General features: G+C 43.0%; 1 protein-coding gene across 2 annotated transcripts in view; it reads right to left on the bottom strand.

Annotated features, from left to right (window-relative positions):
- Positions 1-21,786, bottom strand: part of LOC140730541 (synaptojanin-2-like) — a 113,655-nt gene that overhangs the window by 67,901 nt on the left and 23,968 nt on the right. For both annotated transcript variants that reach the window (XM_073051146.1, XM_073051147.1), the window contains exons 4-5: positions 20,559-20,784; positions 1,396-1,479 (exon numbers count right to left, since the gene is read on the bottom strand). In XM_073051146.1, coding sequence (XP_072907247.1) covers positions 1,396-1,479; positions 20,559-20,784 — 310 coding nt within the window. The remainder of the gene's footprint in view (positions 1-1,395; positions 1,480-20,558; positions 20,785-21,786) is intronic.

Here is a 21,786-nt window from a genome sequence, read left to right as displayed (position 1 = left end):
TATCCTGTGGGACTACTGTTGTTGACCCTTATCTGGATTCGGGGGTGTTATGTGGTAACCTTGGAAGAAATGATATTCCATGACTGTTATCTGGTGATATTTCTACGTGGATTTCGGAATGACTCGACAGATAAGATTTTAGGCGACTATTACTTTGTTTACCCAGCGTGGAACCTGTGGAATTTCTTCATAATCATCTTCTCTCTATGTTTTAACGTGGATTAACAAATCTCTCCCCTCACTCATTTATTCCGTGGATTGCTGAATCTTTCTACTTTGCCATCTGAATCTTAAGACTTTAAGAACTGCTCCTAAACTTGATTGTTTGGGAGCCGCACACACATAAACACACATAACACTGTTAATTTCTGTTTATTTCATTTAATTTTCTATGTTTTGAGTAGATACTAATATAGATAATGGTTTTAACATTAAAACCTGGCTCAATTTGTGATCTATTGCTGCTGGTACGTAACATTCCAGTCTACAAAATGACCAAACTGTTGCACACTACCAACCCAGCAATTATCTTATGAACCTGTTCTTCCTGAAATGTGCCTAAATGAGCCTCACCTTTGATTTATAAAAATAAATCACAAACTTCCTTCCTGACGTAATCCGTGCCAATTTTTTTGCACTCTAATTTTTTTGTCCGTAGCAGGTTCAAGTTGCAGCTAAACTTGTTTCTCAGTGCAAGGAAATGATGATAGATTTATACAAATTCCTTTTTTTTAAGCATTCATCTCCAAGGATATGTGTCAGTCGATTCTTATTAAAGGTTTGATTGTCATTAAGAGGTTAGTTCGACACGTCTCCTCAGTGCTTCAGAACTACTGTGAAAACTATTATTGAAAGCTTGAGATTCTGATGGCCAACTCTCCGTACTTTCACAAGTCTCAACTCATCTTGTCACTGCATTCCAATGCAATGGATAAAGAAAGCAAAGCAAATTTGCATTGGCTTCTCCATCTTAAGTTAACCTTTCCCCCTAATAGTTCATCCCACTTTTCTTCTCTTAAATCATTACAGCTCTGACTTCAGCAATTATTAATGAAAAATAATCCACGGATGCAAGACCCTTCTCCTCTATCATGGTATTGTAACAACGGAAATGTGCTACGGATAGTAATAACCTGAAATTAGTTTCTGTTTTTAGAAATATATTAAAAGTGCAAAGTAATATAACTTCAGGATCTCTTTAAAAGGATCCGTGAAGGTACCAACTCTAATGAGTGCTGAACAACAAGTGCAAAGTTTGCACTGAATACATAATTATCAAGACACAAGTTGAGCTGCCATCTTCCAACACCCCCAGCAATGTGTAATTGCCCAATTCCATGAAGTGTTGAGAATTACACGTTTGGAAAAAAGAGGAATTAACAAGGTCCAAGTTACCTGTACTCTAGTTTGCTCCCAAAATAATGGAACCGACCCTCGTATCTGAACGTAGGAAGACACTGCATCATCCAAGTATATTACCTAACAGTGGAAAAGAACATTAAGTCAGCATACAGAAGTTGCAATACCCATGAGGATATAGATGCAGATGTTGGAGCAGATCATTCAAATCCACTTCACAATTCAATAAGGTTTGATTATGTACACATTCCACTTTTCTACCTGACCACCATAAACTCCCAAAAATCCAAAAATTGATCAATCTGAGCCACAGATAAATGACACAGCTGAACATCCACAGCAACCCAACACAGAGAATTTGAAAGGATGACTCCCTGCAAGGAGGTAATTTCCTATTCTCAGTCCTAAATGGCTATTCACTTAACCCGAGGTCATGCCCATAACCTCCCTATTCAGGACTCTCCACAGAGAAGTTAAAACTTCCTGGAATCTCAGGACGTTGCATCTCTTATTCTTCTTGGACAATCTTCATTCTTCGAGGACAATCACGCATTTCCACCGCGTGACCCCGCTCCTGGGAATCAACCTGGTGAACCTAAGCTAAACTTACACCAAAGAAAGCATCTCTTCAATTACAGGGAAATACATGATATGCTCCCATTCACAAAATTCAAATAACGATTGCAAACACTATCATTCTTAGGAAATATCTCTTAACATTTGTAATCCATGTCTCTCAAGATTTATACTGCATATTTGGAGTTTCAGATCTAGAAATCTCATTGTATCCAAAAAGAACATTTGGGGTCACTTGTTTAATTTGTCTTTCTGAATGGCAAGGACCTGTGATGGGAATACTTGGTAACAGAAATAGTGGGTGATTAGGTGAGGAGGCCAAGGCATATGGGGACAGCTTATGATCAGTGCAGTGGAAGGGGAAGTTAGAAGCTTGAAGCCATCTACATTTTTTTTTAAACTCAGCTAGGTAACTACCTTTCTGGAATATTTTTCCCATATGCAGTATATCTAGCATTTAATTAGAAAAGCCACAACATCAGCAAGAAATAAAAACTAAGAATCCAAAAAATGTAATATTTATCCATTTGATTATAGTTAGGGTGCACAGCAACCGGGGAGCATCAAGCTGACGAAGTTCTTCCTGAATGCCATATCAGGAACTTTGCAAAATATTAAATGATTGAAAAATTTTGTATTAAGCCCTGTTAACCCATCAAATATAGTATTTTTCTAAAGTATTTGAACTAATAAGAGGGGCAAGAATGGGGAAAAAGAATGGAAATAAAAAAAGTGACACTGCGGAGCCTGCGGACGAGCGGCTCTCCTACCCAACTACGTGCTAGCGGGACAGGCACTGGGCCTCGTTCAGGCGAAACAGCGAATATGATCAAAATTTTGAAGGAGATAAGGGAGTTCCAGAAAGATATAAAACAGCAGCTACATGATATTAAGTCAAAGCTCGCCAACGTCAATCAAAAAATAGCGGTAGCGGAAACTTGAATTGAGAAGGTGAAGGATCGCGTTCAAAACATGGAACAGATACTAAGTAAGACGATAAAAATATTAAATCAACAAGAAGGTAAACTGCTTGACCTGGAGGGAAGATCACGATGGAAAAAAATCAGAATATACAACATTCCCGAAGGAGAGGAGGGCTCGTCTAAGCCAGAGTTTGTCAGAAAATTGCTGTGGGACACGCTGGAGCTTCCCTCGACTATGGAGCTGGAAATTGAGAGAGCACATCGTGCACTCGTCCTGAAGCCTACCCGAGGTAGAGCAGATAAGCCACGCTCAATAATAATTAAATTCCTTCAATACAGCACCAAGGCGGAGATTCTACGAAGGGCCTGGGGTAAGAAGAGGGTGTTTTTAAGATGATAAATTAATATATTTCGACCAAGATTAGCCCCCGTGGTCCTGCAGAAACGTAAAGAATACTCTGAAGTAAAGCGAATATTAAAGCAAGGAAAGATTAGATTTCAAACTCTGTAGCCTGCTAAACTTAAAGTGTTTTATGAAGATGGGACACGGTTGTACCAGACGATGGAAGAGGCGACTATAGACATGAAGGCCAGAGGTTTGCCCATCAGCGTGATCAAACCGAGGGAAAGCCTGGCAGAGGAATTATCCCACTCCGCTTGGGAAATAGTGTGAGAATTGAGAAGGCAGGAGACGGGAGGAGGCCGAGAGAAGTATATCAGGAAGAGACTGGGGGTTTTCCAAAGACAGCCCTCACCCCCTCCAGAAGAGCCATAAAGTTTGGCTAACTTTAAAAACGTTGAGAAGCTAAACTGAAGCAAAAGTAGACGGTGATATACCTATCTCGAGAAATAATTATTATAATGTGGATTTTATATTACTTAGTTGTTATTCTTTATTTGCTCACTTACTCCTTTTTCCCCACCAAAATGAGATATATATATGTGTGTATGTATATATGTGTGTGTGTGTGTCGGGGAGGGGGGAGGAGAGGGAGAGAGGGGGAGAGGGGGAGGGAGAGGGAGAGGGAGAGAGAGAGAGAAATCTTCTTTGTGTAATGGATTTGTTCACTGACTTTTATGAATACTGCAATGGGGGCCTTCAACTCACAAGTAGGAGGGGTTATCCCCCACAGCCAGACATATCTTCTAGCTCAACGCAGGGTCATCTGCAAGAGACCTCAGCCTTGGAATCACACATTCGTTGCCATTTTTGTTATTATTGGCGTTTCTTGGTTCTTATTTGTTCAGGGAGTAGATCGATAAAGTTTTATTCTGCTAATTTCAATGATACATTGACAGATAAATACAGATGGCTAAGGACAAAGTAAAATACATTTCTTTTAATGTCAATGGGCTATTAAATCCAATCAAACGTAAGAGAATTTTATCCAAAATGAAAAAAGAACAAGCCCATTTAGTATCTTTACAGGAAACTCACTTAAGTGATAATGAGCATAGAAAACTAAAGAGAATGGGCTTCACTAATTTGTTTTTCTCCTCATATAAATCAGGACACAGGAGAGGAGTTGCTATTCTTATCTCAAGTAAGCTAAATTTTGAAAAAGTATTCGAAATGAGAGATAAAGAGGGCAGAAATATTCTGGTAAGGGGGAATACAGATGGAAATTCAGTTACACTATTGAATATATACGCACCCCCGGAAAATGATATTGGTTTCTTTCAGAAAATTACTGATATTATGGTTGCGGAAACAGAAGGTCTCCTGATATGTGGGGGAGACTTAAATTTACAATTACAACCAAACTTAGATTCTTCCAATAGAAAACCTATGAAACAAAATCCTTACATAAGAAAATTAATACACTTTTTGAGGATGTTGGTTTAATTGATATGTGGAGGGACCTTTTCCCCGACAGAAGGGATTACACTCATTATTCTGCTCTCCATTCTGTAAATACAAGAATAGACTATTTCATAACATTTGGAAAAGACAAAGACAAAATAAACACCTGTGGAATTGGGACAATAGATGTAAGTGACCATGCACCTATATATTTATCTGTTGATTTTGACCTACAACCAAAGAATACTATTTGGAAACTAAATTCAAGCCTACTCAATGATCCTTACTTTAAGGAACAAATTAAAAAAGAAATTGGTCTCCACTTGGAATTTAATGACAATGGAGAGGTTTCACCTCCCATTTTATGGGATACTCTGAAGGCTGTCCTAAGAGGGAAAATTATAGTGATATCTTCATATAAGAAAAAAAATAAGGAATAAAACATTAGAGGAATTACAAAATAAACTGAAGGAACTAGAGAAATCCCATTCTGATAGTAACCTCCCTGTTTGCTGGAGAAATTGTGGAAAACAAAATGCAAATCATTATCATATTCTTTGGGACTACTCTGTTATCAAAAACTATTGGAGGGGGATACACAATGCCCTACAAGACATCTTTAAATGTGAAATACCCTTAGAGAGTAAGACCATATATTTTGGATATATACCTCAAGAATGGTTGAAAAGAGATAAATATTTAATGAATATACTGTTGGTGGCTGGTAAAAAGACTCTTACTAGGAAATGGTTATCACAGGAGAGCCCAAATTTAAATGCATAGATGGAAATTACAATGGACATTTACAAAATGGAGAAGATAACAGCATCTATTAATCATAAGCTGGAACAATTTGATTCATACTGGGAAAAATGGTTTAACTACAAAATGCCTCATAGGCCTGATTTTATTCTCACAAATCAATGAATATGTTGTAAAAAAAAATGACTCCCTACTTGTACATAGTTTTCTCCTTTTGCTTGTTTTTTCTCTCCACTCTTTTCTATAAGTGTATACATACCTCAGATAAATATTATGTGGAGATCTGTGACATATATTGGATAGTGGACTACTTGACAGATAGACCTCAGTATGTGCGGTTGGGAGACTGTAGGTCTGACACGGTGGTCAGCAGCACAGGAGCGCCGCAGGGGACCGTGCTCTCTCCGGTCCTGTTCACCCTGTACACATCAGACTTCCAATATAACTCGGAGTCCTGCCATGTGCAGAAGTTCGCTGATGACACGGCCATAGTGGGGTGTGTCAGGAATGGACAGGAGGAGGAGTATAGGAAACTGATACAGGACTTTGTGATATGGTGCAACTCAAACTACCTGCGTCTCAATATCACCAAGACCAAGGAGATGGTGGTGGACTTTAGGAGATCTAGGCCTCATATGGAGCCAGTGATCATTAATGGAGAATGTGTGGAGCAGGTTAAGACCTACAAGTATCTGGGAGTACAGTTAGACGAGAAGCTATACTGGACTGCCAACACAGATGCCTTGTGCAGGAAGGCACAGAGTCGACTGTACTTCCTTAGAAGGTTGGCGTCATTCAATGTCTGTAGTGAGATGCTGAAGATGTTCTATAGGTCAGTTGTGGAGAGCGCCCTCTTCTTTGTGGTGGCGTGTTGGGGAGGAAGCATTAAGAAGAGGGACGCCTCACGACTTAATAAGCTGGTAAGGAAGGCGGGCTCTGTCGTGGGCAAAGTACTGGGGAGTTTAACATCGGTAGCTGAGCGAAGGGCGCTGAGTAGGCTACGGTCAATTATGGAAAACTCTGAACATCCTCTACATAGCACCATCCAGAGACAGAGAAGCAGTTTCAGCGACAGGTTACTATCGATGCAATGCTCCTCAGACAGGATGAAGAGGTCAATACTCCCCAATGCCATTAGGCTTTACAATTCAACCGCCAGGACTTAAGAACTTTTTAAAAGCTATTATTAATGCTTTTTGAGATAGTGATTTAGATGCATATCATATTTTTTACTGAGTTAAGTATTGTATGTAATTAGTTTTGCTACAACAAGTGTATGGGACATTGGAAAAAAAGTTGAATTTCCCCATGGGGATGAATAAAGTATCTATCTATCTATATATTATTATATGATATATATGTACAATTCTGAAATACATCTTATAGAAATGTTTATTTGATGATGAACTTCAATAAAAAAAATAAATTACAAAAAAAAAGATTGAAAAATTTTGCTGGTTTGCTCAGCCCAAGTGCTGGTAAATGGAATCTCAAACCTTCATCCAAATTGGATCCATCTCCAATTGACAAACATAAATATCACTTGTGAATCTTACTTGTATTCTAGAAAACTACACAATTCATGAAATTTAAAAAACTGCACATGTGATATCTGCAGCAAGGAGAGAGGGGTGACAATTCAGCTTGGTGATCTTTCTGGAGAAGTGTGAGATGACCTGGCTTTAAGGAGCTCAGGCAGAAAGTACAACAGGGAAGTCTCTGATAGGGGAGAAGACTTGGGAATTTAACTGATTAGAGATGAGAGCTGAAAACTAAATTGGGCTGATGGTAGAAGAGCAAACCAGAGGATCATTGAGGGAACAGTCTATCTGGAATGCTGAAAGCAGAGTGAAAGCAGATGCTAGGCAGAGGATCATTGTGGGAACAGTCTGTCTGGAATGGTAAAAGCAGATGCTAAGCAGAGGATCATTGAGGGAACAGTCTGTCTGGAATGGTGAAAGCAGATGCTAGGCAGAGGATCATTGTGGGAACAGTCTGTCTGGAATGGTAAAAGCAGATGCTAAGCAGAGGATCATTGAGGGAACAGTCTGTCTGGAATGGTGAAAGCAGATGCTAGGCAGAGGATCACTGAGGGAACAGTCTGTCTGGAATGGTAAAAGCAGATGCTAGGCAGAGGATCATTGAGGGAACAGTCTGTCTGGAATGCTGAAAGCAGAGTGAAAGCAGATGCTAGCCAGAGGATCATTGAGGGAACAGTCTGTCTGGAATGGTGAAAGCAGATGCTAGGCAGAGGATCATTGTGGGAACAGTCTGTCTGGAATGGTAAAAGCAGATGCTAGGCAGAGGATCATTGAGGGAACAGTCTGTCTGGAATGCTGAAAGCAGAGTGAAAGCAGATGCTAGCCAGAGGATCATTGAGGGAACAGTCTGTCTGGAATGGTGAAAGCAGATGCTAGGCAGAGGATCATTGAGGGAACAGTCTGTCTGGAATGGTGAAAGCAGAGTGAAAGCAGATGCTAGGCAGAGGATCATTGAGGGAACAGTCTGTCTGGAATGGTGAAAGCAGAGTGAAAGCAGATGCTAGGCAGAGGATCATTGAGGGAACAGTCTGTCTGGAATGGTGAAAGCAGAGTGAAAGCAGATACCAGGCAGAGGATCATTGAGGGAACAGTCTGTCTGGAATGGTGAAAGCAGATACTAGCCAGAGGATCATTGAGGGAACAGTCTGTCTGGAATGGTGAAAGCAGATACTAGCCAGAGGATCATTGAGGGAACAGTCTGTCTGGAATGGTGAAAGCAGATGCTAGGCAGAGGATCATTGAGGGAACAGTCTGTCTGGAATGGTGAAAGCAGAGTGAAAGCAGATACTAGGCAGAGGATCATTGAGGGAACAGTCTGTCTGGAATGCTGAAAGCAGATGCTAGGCAGAGGATCATTGAGGGAACAGTCTGTCTGGAATGGTGAAAGCAGATACTAGCCAGAGGATCATTGAGGGAACAGTCTGTCTGGAATGCTGAAAGCAGATGCTAGCCAGAGGATCATTGAGGGAACAGTCTGTCTGGAATGCTGAAAGCAGATGCTAGGCAGAGGATCATTGAGGGAACAGTCTGGAATGCTGAAAGCAGATACTAGGCAGAGGATCATTGAGGGAACAGTCTGTCTGGAATGCTGAAAGCAGATGCTAGGCAGAGGATCATTGAGGGAACAGTCTGGAATGCTGAAAGCAGATGCTAGGCAGAGGATCATTGAGGGAACAGTCTGTCTGGAATGCTGAAAGCAGATGCTAGGCAGAGGATCATTGAGGGAACAGTCTGTCTGGAATGGTGAAAGCAGATGCGAGGCAGAGGATCATTGAGGGAACAGTCTGTCTGGAATGCTGAAAGCAGATGCTAGGCAGAGGATCATTGAGGGAACAGTCTGTCTGGAATGCTGAAAGCAGATGCTAGCCAGAGGATCATTGAGGGAACAGTCTGTCTGGAATGCTGAAAGCAGAGTGAAAGCAGATGCTAGGCAGAGGATCATTGAGGGAACAGTCTGTCTGGAATGGTGAAAGCAGAGTGAAAGCAGATACTAGGCAGAGGATCATTGAGGGAACAGTCTGTCTGGAATGCTGAAAGCAGATACTAGCCAGAGGATCATTGAGGGAACAGTCTGTCTGGAATGGTGAAAGCAGAGTGAAAGCAGATGCTAGGCAGAGGATCATTGAGGGAACAGTCTGTCTGGAATGGTAAAAGCAGATACTAGGCAGAGGATCATTGAGGGAACAGTCTGTCTGGAATGCTGAAAGCAGATGCTAGGCAGAGGATCATTGAGGGAACAGTCTGGAATGCTGAAAGCAGATGCTAGGCAGAGGATCATTGAGGGAACAGTCTGTCTGGAATGCTGAAAGCAGATGCTAGGCAGAGGATCATTGAGGGAACAGTCTGTCTGGAATGGTGAAAGCAGAGTGAAAGCAGATGCTAGGCAGCGGCATCATAGTTAATTCAATTAGCACTTAGAGAACTGGATCACTGATCAAGTCAACAAGTGTGAAACCTAACATTACAGTGGGGAATTCAAATTAAAATAATTAATTAAATCGAATTTACAATGGCTGGTCTCAGTAAATATAACTACAAAATCTACCAGAATGGCATTAAAACTCATCTGGCTCACCAATGCTCTTTAGGGAAATAAATCTGTAGTCCTTTCCTACTCTGATCTACATGTGACTCTCCGAACATGGACATGACAGCACCTTGCAGTCCATGATGTTATGCCAATATTTTAACCTACTCTAAGATCAACTAGCCTTTCCCTCCCACACAGCCCCCCATTTTCCTATCATCCACGTGTCTATCTAAGAGCCTGTTAAATATCCCTAGGGTATCTGCCTCCACTACCAGCCATGGCAGTGTTCAACAAACCCTCCATCCAGTTTAAAGACACTAACATCCCTGCTATACTTCCCCCAATCACCTTAAAATTATGCCCCTCATATAAGCCAATTATGCCCTGGGGAAAAAATATCGCTGGCTGTTCACTCAGTTTCTACCTCTTATCATCTTGTGCACGTCTATCAAGTCACCTCACATCCTCCTTTGCTCCACAGAAGAAGGCTTGCTCAACCTTTCCTCAAAAGACATGCTCTCTAATCCAGGCATCATCCTGATAAAACTCCTCTGCACCCTCTCTAAAGCTTCCATACCCTTCCTACACTGAAGAAAGCAGAACTCAACACAATATACAAAGTGTGGTCTAAGAAGGGTTTTAAGAGCCTCAACATTATCCTGTGGCTCTTGAACTCAATCCCCTAATGAAGACGAACACCCTATGCACGGCAACCTTGAGACACCTATGGATGTGGACTATTCCTTCACACCGCTAAGAATCCTGCCATTAATCTTGTATTTTGCCATCAAATTTGACCTTTCAAAGTGAATCACTTCACACTTTTTTGAGTTGAACTCCACCTGCCACTTTTCAGCCCAGCTCTGTATCCTATCAATTTCCCATTATAACCCTCTACAACCTTCGGCATGATCCACGACATCATCAAACTTTATGTCATCTGCAAACTTACACCCTTCTACTTCCTGTTACAAGCTATTTATAAAAATCACAAAGAAAAGGGGTCCCAAAATAATTCTCTATGGAGCATCATTGGTCATGACTTCCAGGCAGAAGCACTCCATCTCCAACCACTCCCTGCCTTCTATAGGCAAGCCAATTCTGAATCCAGACAATCAAGTTTCCCTGGATTCCATGCGTTTTGACTTTCTGAATGACCCTACCATAGAGAACCTTACCAAATGGCTTACTAAAATTCATGAACATCACATCCACTGAACTGCCTTCATTAATGAGTTTTGTCACATTCTCAAAGAATTTAAATCAGGCTTGTAAAGCATGACCTGCTCCTCATACAGCCATGCCAATTATCCCTAATCATACTAGGCTTCTCCAAATGCTTGTAAATCTCATCTCTTGGAATCTTCTCTAATAATTTGCCTACCACTGGAGATTCACCACTGATAATTTCCAGTGTTATCCTTACCCACTTTCTTAAGCTCAAGAATAAAATCTGCCACCCTGCCATCATCTCGAACTACTCCAGTGATCAATGAGGACAAAGATCATTGCCAAAAGTGCAGCAATCTCTTCCCTCGCTTCTCATGGCAACCAGGAATGCATCTCACTCGCCCTGAGGACCTGTCATAATGTTTTTGAAAGTTCCAGTGCATCCATTTTCTTAAAGTTGACATGTTCGAGCATATCAGTTTGTTTTACACTGTCCTCACAAATGTCAAGGTCCCTCTCACCAGTGAACACTGAAGTTACATAGAACATTACATTACAGAACAGCACATTACAGGCCCTTCAGCCCACAATGTTGTGCTGACCCTCAAACCCTGCCTCACATATAACCCCCCACCTTAAATTCCTCCATATACCTGTCTAGTAGTCTCTTAAACTTCACTAGTGTGTCTGCCTCCACCACTGACTCAGGCAGTGCATTCCACGCACCAACCACTCTGAGTGAAAAACCTTTCTCTAATATCCCCCTTGAACTTCCCTCCCCTTATCTTAAAGCCATGTCCTCTTGTACCGAGCAGTGGTGCCCTGGGGAAGAGGCGCTGGCTGTCCACTTTGTTTATTCCTCTTAATATCCTGTACACCTCTATCATGTCTCTTCTCATCCTCCTTCTCTCCAAAGAGTAAAGCCCTAGCTCCCTTAATCTCTGATCATAATCCATACTCTCTAAACCAGGCAGCATCCTGGTAAATCTCCTCTGTACCCTTTCCAATGCTTCCACATCCTTCCTATAGTGAGGCGACCAGAACTGGACACAGTACTCCAAGTGTGGCCTAACTAGAGTTTTATAGAGCTGCATCATCCTATCCCTCGACTTATGAAAGCTAACACCCCATAAGCTTTCTTAACTACCCTATCTACCTGTGAGGCAACTTTCAGGGATCCGTGGACATGTACCCCTAGATCCCTCTGCTCCTCCACACTACCAAGTATACTGCCATTTACTTTGTACTCTGCCTTGGAGTTTGTCCTTCCAAAGTGTACCACCTCACACTTCTCTGGGTTGAACTCCATCTGCCACTGCTCAGCCCACTTCTGCATCCTATCAATGTTTCTCTGCAATCTTTGACAATCCTCTACACTATCGACAACACCACCAACCTTTGTGTCGTCTGCAAACTTGCCAACCCACCCTTTTACCCCCACATCCAGGTTGTTAATAAAAATCACGAAAAGTAGAGGTCCCAGAACAGATCCTTGTGGGACACCACTAGTCACAACCCTCCAATCTGAATGTACTCCCTCCACCACGACCCTCTGCCTTCTGCAGGCAAGCCAATTCTGAATCCACCTGGCCAAACTTCCCTGGATCCCATGCCTTCTGACTTTCTGAATAAGCCTAACGTGTGGAACCTTGTCAAATGCCTTACTAAAATCCATGTAGATCACATCCACTGCACTACCCTCATCTATTTGTCTGGTCACCTCCTCAAAGAACTCTATCAGGCTTGTTAGGCACGATCTGCCCTTCACAAAGCTATGCTGACTGTCCCTGATCAGACCATGATTCTCTAAATGCCCATAGATCCGATCTCTAAGAATCTTTTCCAACAGCTTTCCCACCACAGATGTAAGGCTCACTGGTCTATAATTACTCAGACTATCCCTACTACCCTTTTTGAACAAGGGGACAACATTCGCCTCCCTCCAATCCTCTGGTACCATTCCTGTGGACAACGAGGCCATAAAGATCCTAGCCAGAGGCTCAGCAATCTCTTCCCTCGCCTCATGGAGCAGCCTGGGGAATATTCTGTCAGGCCCTGGGGACTTATCCATCCTAATGTATTTTAACAACTCCAACACCTCCTCTCCCTTAATATCAACATGCTCCAGAACATCAACCTCACTCATATTGTCCTCACCATCATCAAGTTCCCTCTCATTGGTGAATACTGAAGAGAAATATTCATTGAGGACCTCGCTCACTTCCACAGCCTCCAGGCACATCTTCCCACTTTTATCTCTAATCGGTCCTACCTTCACTCCTGTCATCCTTTTGTTCTTCACATAATTGAAGAATGCCTTGGGGTTTTCCTTTACCCTACTCACCAAGGCCTTCTCATGCCCCCTTCTTGCTCTTCTCAGCCCCTTCTTATGCTCCTTTCTTGCTACCCTATATTCCTCAATAGACCCATCTGATCCTTGCTTCCTAAACCTCGTGTATGCTGCCTTCTTCCTCCTGACTAGATTTTCCACTTCACTTGTCACCCATGGTTCCTTCACCGTACCATTCTTTATCTTCCTCACCGGGACAAATTTATCCCTAACATCCTGCAAGGTATCCCTAAACATCGACCACATGTCCATAGTACATTTCCCTGCAAAAACATCGTCCCAATTCACACCCGCAAGTTCTAGCCTTATAGCCTCATAATTTGCGCTTCCCCAGTTAAAAATTTTCCTGTCCTCTCTGATTCTATCCTTTTCCATGATAATGCTAAAGGTCAGGGAGCGGTGATCACTGTCCCCCAGATGCTCACCCACTGACAGATCTGTGACCTGACCCGGTTCATTACCTAATACTAGATCTAGTATGGCATCCCCCCTAGTCGGCCTGTCAACATACTGTGACAGGAATCCATCCTGGACACACTTAACAAATTCTGCCCCATCTAAAATCTTGGAACTAATCAAGTGCCAATCAATATTAGCAAAGTTAAAGTCACCCATGATAACAACCCTGTTGTTTTTGCACCTTTCCAAAATCTGCCTCCCAATTTGCTCCTCAGTATCTCTGCTGCTACCAGGGGGCCTATAGAATACCCCCAGTAGAGTAACTGCTCCCTTCCTGTTCCTGACTTCCACCCATACTGACTCAAAAGAGGATCCTGCTACATTACCCACCCTTTCTGCAGCTGTAATAGTATCCCTGACCAGTAATGCCACCCCTCCTCCCCTTCCCCCCCCCCCCCCCATCCCTTTTAAAGCACTGAAATCCAGGAATATTGAGAATTCATTCCTGCCCTGGTGCCAGCCAAGTCTCTGTAATGGCCACTACATCATAATTCCATGTATGTATCCAAGCTCTCAGTTCATCACCTTTGTTCCTGATGCTTCTTGCAATGAAGTACACACACTTTAGCCCTTCTACCTTACTACCTTTATACCCTTTATTCTGCTGCTCTTTCCTCAAAGCCTCTCTATATGTTAGATCTGGCTTTACTCCATGCACTTCTTTCACTGCTCGATCGCTCTGGGTCCCATCCCCCTTGCAAATTAGTTTAAACCCTCCCGAATCATGCTAGCAAACCTACCAGCAAGGATATTCCTCCCCTTTGAGTTCAGGTGCAACCCATCCAATCTGTACAGGTCCCACCTTCCCCAGAAGAGATCCCAATGGTCCAAAAATCTAAAACCCTGCCCCCTGCACCAACTCCTCAGCCACGCATTCAACTGCCATCTCCTCCAATTCTTACCATCACTATCATGTAGTACTGGCAGCAATCCTGAGAACGCCACCCTTGAGGTCCTGTTCTTCAGCCTTCTGCCTAGTTCCCAAAACTCACACTTCAGGACCTCATCCCTCTTCCTGCCTATGTCATTGGTCCCAACATGTATCACGACTTCTGGTTGCTTTCCCTCTCGTACCAGGATGTCATGCACCCGGTCAGAGACATCCCAGACCCTGGCACCTGGGAGGCAACAAACCATGCGGGTTTCCTTCTCACGTCCACAAAATCTCCTGCCTGCTCCCCTGACTATAGAGTCTCCAATGCCGACAGCTCTCCTCTTCTCCATCCCATCCTTCTGCACCACAGGGTCAGACTCAGTGCCAGAGGCCCTGCCACCGTGGCTCACACCTGGTCAGTCGTCCTCACCAACAGCATCCAGGACGGTAAACTTATTATTCAGGGGAATGGCTACAGGGGTGCTCTGCACTACCTGTCTACTCTCCTTCACTTTCCCCCCTCGGACTGTCACCCAGCGACCTGCTTCCGGCAGCCTAGGTGTGACTACCTCCCTGTAGCTCTCATCTATGACTGCCTCATTCTCCCTCATGAGTCGAAGGTCATCCAGCTGCTGCTCCAGATTCCTCACACGGTCTTCCAGATCGCCCAGCCGCAAGCACTTTTGGCAGATGTGACTCTGCGGGAGAGGGGAGTTCCCCCAAGTCTGCCACATCTCACAGGAGAGGCACATCACCATCTCAGCAGGCATTGTAAAGACTAACTGGGAACAAGCTCGTCCTCCACCTCTTCTCGTCGAAGCCTCTCGAGTCAAAGCCTCAAATCTCCACTCCTTCACTGGCTCACTCACTCACTGTCCGCTTTCCACAGTTATGTTTTCATTAAGGACCTCCCACCTACCTCCACCAACTCAAGACAGGTTTCCTCTATCCTTGATCAGTCCTACCTTCATTCTAGTCATCCTCCTGTTCTTCACATGCTTGTAGAATGCCTTGGGATTTTCCTTAATCCTACTTTCCAAGGCCTTCTCTGTCCCCATCCAGGTGTCCTACATCCATTCTTTAGCTCCTTCCTGGCAACCTTGTAACTCTCGAACCCTATCTGATCCTTGCTTCTTTCTTCCTCTTGACTAGATATTCCACCTCTTATCAACCATGGTTCCTTCACCCAACTATCCTTTCCCTGCCTCAATGAGACAAACCCATCCAGAACCCCATGCAATTACTCCAGAAGCAACCTTCACATTTCCATTGTACATTCCCCCGATTACATCTGTTCCCAAATTACTGCCCAATAGCATCATTATTCTCCCTCCTCCAATTAAATCCTTTCCCATACCATCTGCTCCTGTACCTCTCCAAGACTATGGAAAAATTCAGGAAGTTGTGGCCACCGTCTCTGAAGTACTCATCTGAGGCAGTATGGGCTCATTTCTAGTTGGCTTGTCTACATACTGTGTCAGGAATCCTTGACACACCTAACTGTAGTAGTTAGTGCTTTACAGAGCCAGCAATCACCAATTGGGGTTCAATTTCCACCTCTGTCTAGAAGGAGTAGGTCTCCTTGTGACCACATGGGTTTCCTCTGGCCGCTCTAGTTTCCTCCCACAAAAGACATACAAGTTAGTAGATTAATTGGTCACATGGGTGTAACTGGATGGCCTGCGCTCATTGGGCTGGACGGGTCTATTACTGTGCTGTATCTCTAAATAAAGAAAAAAAACTTTTTCACTAAGGAGGTACCAATCAATATTATTGAAGTTGAAATCACCCATGACAAGAATGGAATTGAACGCAGTCCTGCCGTACTCTTTTCCATAGATGCTGCCTGGTCTGCTGAGTTCCTCCTGCATTTTGTGTGAGTTGCCATGACAATTGCTATGTTTGCATCTTTTCAAAATCTGCCTCCCAATCTGTTTGTCAATGTCTCTGTTGCTATTGGGGAGTCAGCAGAATATTCCCAAAAGCGTGATTGCTATTTTCCTGTTTCCGACTTTCACCCACACTGACTCTGCAGATGATCCCACCATCATATCATTCCTTTCTATAGCTATGATACTATACCTGATTAGCATTGTATCTTCCCCACCTCATTTACCTTCCTCTGTCCCTTTTGAAACATCTAAACCCCGAAAAATCTAGCAGCCGTCTCTGCCCTCGTGATAGCCAAGTCTCTATAATGTCCACATCGTTGTTCCAGGTATTGACCTATGCTCTAAGTTCATCACCCTTGCTCTCTATTTTTCTTGCATTAAAATAGCTTCACTTCAACCTATCCTACTGACTGCAATTTTGCCCCATCAACTGCCTATTCTTCTTCAGCATCTCCCTACATGCAGCATCTACCTGTACACCTACTGCCCCATCCTCTGGCTCCCATTCCCCCTGTCAAACTCATTAAAACCCTCCCCACAGTTCCAGCAAGCCTGCCCACAAGGATATTGGTAACCCTCAGTTTCAGTTATAACCTGTCCTTTCTGTACAGGTCATGCCTTTCCTAGAAGAGATTCCAATGATCCACAAATATGAAACCCTGCCTCCTGCACCAATTCCTCAGCCACACATTCATCTGCCAAGTCAACCTATTCTTACCCTCACTGGCAAGTGGCACAGACAGCAATCAAGAGAAGGTCTTGAATGAGGAAAGGGATGTAAAATGGGCACTTCACTTTATCTTCTTTCCAGTTTAATCTGTACATTGCACTGCTAATAAGGACACTCTTGGTCAGGAAAGGCCTAGATCTTTTCTCGCTGCTGCCATCAAGAAAGTGGCAGTGGAGCCTCAGAGCCCACACCACCAGATTCAGGAACAGTTATTACCCTCGATCAGAGGGAATAACTTGACACAACTTCACTTGTTCCATCATTGAAATGCTCCCACAACCTAAGAACTCACTTTCAAGAACGTTTCATCTCATGTTCTTGATATTTATTGCTTATTTATTTATTTGTGTTTCTTTTTCGCATTTGCACAGTTTGCTGTCCTTTGCACATCGGCTGTTTGTCCTCCCTGCTGAGTGCAGTCTTCCATTGATTCCAATGTGTTTCTTGGATTTATCGTATATGCCCGCAAGAAAACGAGTATTAGGGTTGTAACTGGTGATATATATGTACTTTGATTGATAGAGTGGATGTCGAGGGGATGTTTCCAATTATGGGGGAGTCTAGGACCAGAGGGCACAGCCTCAGCATACAGGGACTTAGCTTTAGCACAGAGATGAGGAGGGATATCTTTAGCCAGAGGGTGATGAATCTGCGGAATTCATTACCACAGATGAATGCAGAAGCCAAGTCATATTTAAAGGGAAAATTGATTGTCAGGGGCATCAAAGGTTGCAGGGAGAAGGCAGGAGAATGGGGTTGAGAGTGATAATAAACCAGCCATGATGCAATGGCAGAGTAGACTTGACGAGCTGAATGGCCATATTCTGCTCCTGTTGTCCTATTACAACTCCTTGAGACCCTACTTTTCAGTCTCCTACCTTGTTCCTTATATTCTCTCTTCAGGAAGTCATCTTTTTTTCCACCCTGCTGTAAGTCACTGGTACCAATGTATAGTATTAATGGTAAGACTCTTGGCAGTGTGGAGGATCAGAGGGATCTTGGGGCTCGAGTCCAAAGGGCACTCAAAGCTGCTGTTGACTCTGTGGTTAAGGCAGCATACGGTGCATTGGCCTTCATCAACCGTGGGATTGAGGTCAAGAGCCGAGAGGTAATGTTGCTGCTCTATATGACCCTGATCAGACCCCACTTGGAGTACTGTGCTCAGTTCTGGTCACCTCGCTACAGGAAGGATGTGGAAAACATTGAAAGGGTGCAGAGGAGATTTCCAAGGAAGATGCCTGGATTGGGGAGCATGCCTTATGAGAATAGGTTGAGTGAACTCGGCCTTTTCTTCTTGGAGCGACACAGGATGAGAGGTGACCTGATAGAGGTGTACAGGATGATAAAAGACATTGATCATGTGGATTGTCAGAGGCTTTTTTCCGGGACTAAATTAGCTAACATGAAAGGGCACAGTTTTAAGGTGCTTGGAAGTAGGTACAGAGGAGATGTTAGGAGTAAGTTTTTTTTTTAAAACGCAGAGAGTGGAACAGCAACGGTGGTGGAGGCGGAAACAATAGCGTCTTTTAAGAGACTCCTGGATAGGCACATGGAGCTTGAAAAATAGAGGGCTATCGGTAACCCTAGATAATTTCTAATGTAAGTACATGTTCGGCACAGTATTGTGGACCAAAGGGCTTGTATTTTGCTGTAGGTTTTCCACATCTATGTCAATATGCACCATAACTTCTGACTGCTCACCTTCCCCCTTTAGATGCTGTGGGCCTGATCTGGCAACTGGGAGGCAACGTATCATAGAGTCTCTTTTACATCCACAGACTTTTCTGTCTGATCACTTAGCTATTGAAACCCCTATCACCACTGCTTTTCTATTTGCACCCCCCCCCCCCCACATCTTCCCCTCTGATTCACAGAGCCAGGCTCAGTTCCAGCTTTTCCTGGCAGGTCACCCACCATGTCCAACAGTGTCCAAAGCCTTATTGTTATTGAGAGGTATTGTGCACCATCTGCCTATTCCCTTTCCCTCTCCCGACAAGTCACCCAGCTACCTGCCTCCAGCAATTTAGGCGTGACTACCTCACTGTACCTTCTATCTATCACTTGCTCATTCTCCTGAGAGAGTGTAGGAGAGGGGGAGGGAAGCGAAGGAAAAGAAGCAGCTTCCTCGTTCATGGGCAAATCAGGATGAACAATTTGTGCAGATATTATCAGAGATATCCACACAAATAAATAACATTTTGAAAACAGTTAAAATATGATGAAGACAGTACATTGAATGTGGAGGTTGATAAGTTGGAAGGTAATGACACTGAATTACTGGATTAAATTAATTATAGGAGGGAGGGAAATATGAAAAATTCAGGCAGCTCACACCCATTTGCACGGAGTGCCTGCATGGTTACAGTGTATTGAAATGCATCAAGATTTAGAGCAGAGGAAATACATTTATTCAAATGTTAAGTTGTTCCAGAGAAGGTCTATCAATCCCCTGATGTTGCTAAGGTCAGCAAGTTGGCATGCAAGAGGCATTGATTTATGACACATCAAATCTGTAACACATCAGTGTTTACACAGTGTTAACTGTACTGCAATGCTGTAACTGCCTCGCTCATTCAAACTTACAGCTCTGAGTCAGCTTGCTATTTTTTCTGGGTCAGGGAGAATGCTCATTTCAAAAACCCAGGCCAGAATGCATCTTGATATAATACACATTGCAAATCAGGATCTACGTTCGTTTTATAGTATCCACAGCAAAGCAGCACCCATTCAGGCTGACGGGAGCATGCTGGTACTAGGACAGAGGAGCACAGCACAGGAAAGGACCCTACAGACCCATGGTGCCTCTGCCAACCATGATGCCAAATTAAACCAATTTCATCTGTACGCATATGACCACGTCCTCCATTCCCTAAATGTCTCTTAAATGTCACCATATCTGACTCTGCTAGTTGCTACCTCATCACCCCAAATGAACTCCCAGCAATGTGTTTCAGGCACCTATCACTCTCTGCGTAAAAACAGCTTGCTACACACATCACCTTTAAATTCTCTCTCTCTGATATTGCAGCTATGACTTTTCGTATTAAAATTCTGACTACCTACCTTGTTTAATGCCTCTCCTAATTTCATATACTTCAATCAAGTCACTCACACTCCAGAGAAAACAAACCAAGTCTGTCCAACCTCTCCTTACAGCTAATACCCTTTAATCTGGACAATTTCCAGGTGAACCTCCCCAAAGCCTTACTGTAATGCAGAAGCTAGAACTGCATACAGTAACTAACAGGTGGCTGAACTGAAGTTTTATACAGTCGTAAATGTGACTTACTGATCTTTTTACTCAACACACCAACCAAAGGATGCAACCATGCTGAACACCTACTTTACCACCCATGTGCTTTCAAACTTCCAAAGAGATATAGATTTGCCCTCAAAATCCATCTCGATATCAATTCTCCAGAGCACCCTGTTATATACTGTATAATCTCCTGCATTTGATCACCTAAAATACAACACCTTACACTTGTTCAGATTAAACTTCACTCAGGCCATAATAATAGCACCAACCTGTCAGTCTGAATGGTATGAAATATACACAAGACCTTATGTTTGTAACGTCTAAAATACCTGTTCTGTTTCAACGAAGTTCGATACAAGCCCGTCATCGTCAGTTCCTTGTCGGTAGAATCTGGAGCCAACACGTTCACAGCTGAGCCGCGATATCAGGCAAGCCTTGGCCTTCTTTTCTGTAGCGTAGACAGTGCGGATTTCTACCACACCGCAGATCACCTTCAGCAGCCAGTCAGAGCAATTCACCTGGAACTGGTTGAGATGTACGTGCAAACTCTGATTCCTACAGTATGTCACATGGAGGCAAAGATCAAGTGGAAACAGTTAGCCACTTCTCAGAAGCAAACATGATCAAGCAGTTTATTTCAGCTTTGGAGGAAAAATTCACACTGCAGTGTTCTCATGGTCAATGGTAATTCCCACTGCTCCATTACTTTCTCATTACCAGTTCCCAAATATGCATTTTTGAATTGGAAACCCCCATCAGACAGGAATCAGTGGAAAAATTTTGAATGATTCATTGCCTAAATGTCACTGCAGTGCCTGAACCGAATCAGTACACATTCATTAAGTTAACCTCACACATCGCCTATTTTGCCCACTATTGACTTAACCCACCTTTGAAAAGGTTCTCATAATTTAGCTCAACATCAAAAGAAACATGAAAGCAGGGATGTGGAATTTATACAAGTTCTTTGAAAGTGGCTTCTAATAAACACAAGAACTCAACGACTCTTTTGTGGTCAATTAACAACAGCAGGGTAACAATTAAACCTCTGGGATTATGAGTTAAAGTTGTGCAATTTACCATCATAAATTGCTACAAGCACAAAGTAATTCCCCACTATCAACTCTCAAAGTATTCATTATCCAATTCTGATACTCCATTACCAACGCTGGGCAGGATGAAAATGTTAATTCTAATCCTGAATCACTGACAACAGACACATATTCAATCAGTAGCAGGATCTTTCATCCATGAAGTTTGCCATGTAGGTGTTTTAAGTATTTAAATTAAAAAGATGGAATCAGCACTACTGATCAGCTAGAAACTGCATACTTCAACACAGGTGTCAATACAAAGTCACTCAAAGCTAATCTGAGTTAAGTTATTCACTGGCCTTTTTATGTCTTTTATCAAGCATAATAGGGGTTTCCCCACAACGTATCTGCGTTCTAGATATGTTAGTGCTCTTTTCCAAAGGAGGCTAATTATTTCAGATCAACAATACCTAGAACAAAACATGCGGTGGTCCTGATGAAGAGCCTCAGCCCAAATCGTTGG

Source organism: Hemitrygon akajei, chromosome 7 (genome assembly GCF_048418815.1).
Source record: "Hemitrygon akajei chromosome 7, sHemAka1.3, whole genome shotgun sequence".
Taxonomy (NCBI): domain Eukaryota; kingdom Metazoa; phylum Chordata; class Chondrichthyes; order Myliobatiformes; family Dasyatidae; genus Hemitrygon; species Hemitrygon akajei.
The sequence above is the reverse complement of the archived record's forward strand: the minus strand, read 5'-3'. Positions and strand labels throughout refer to the sequence as shown.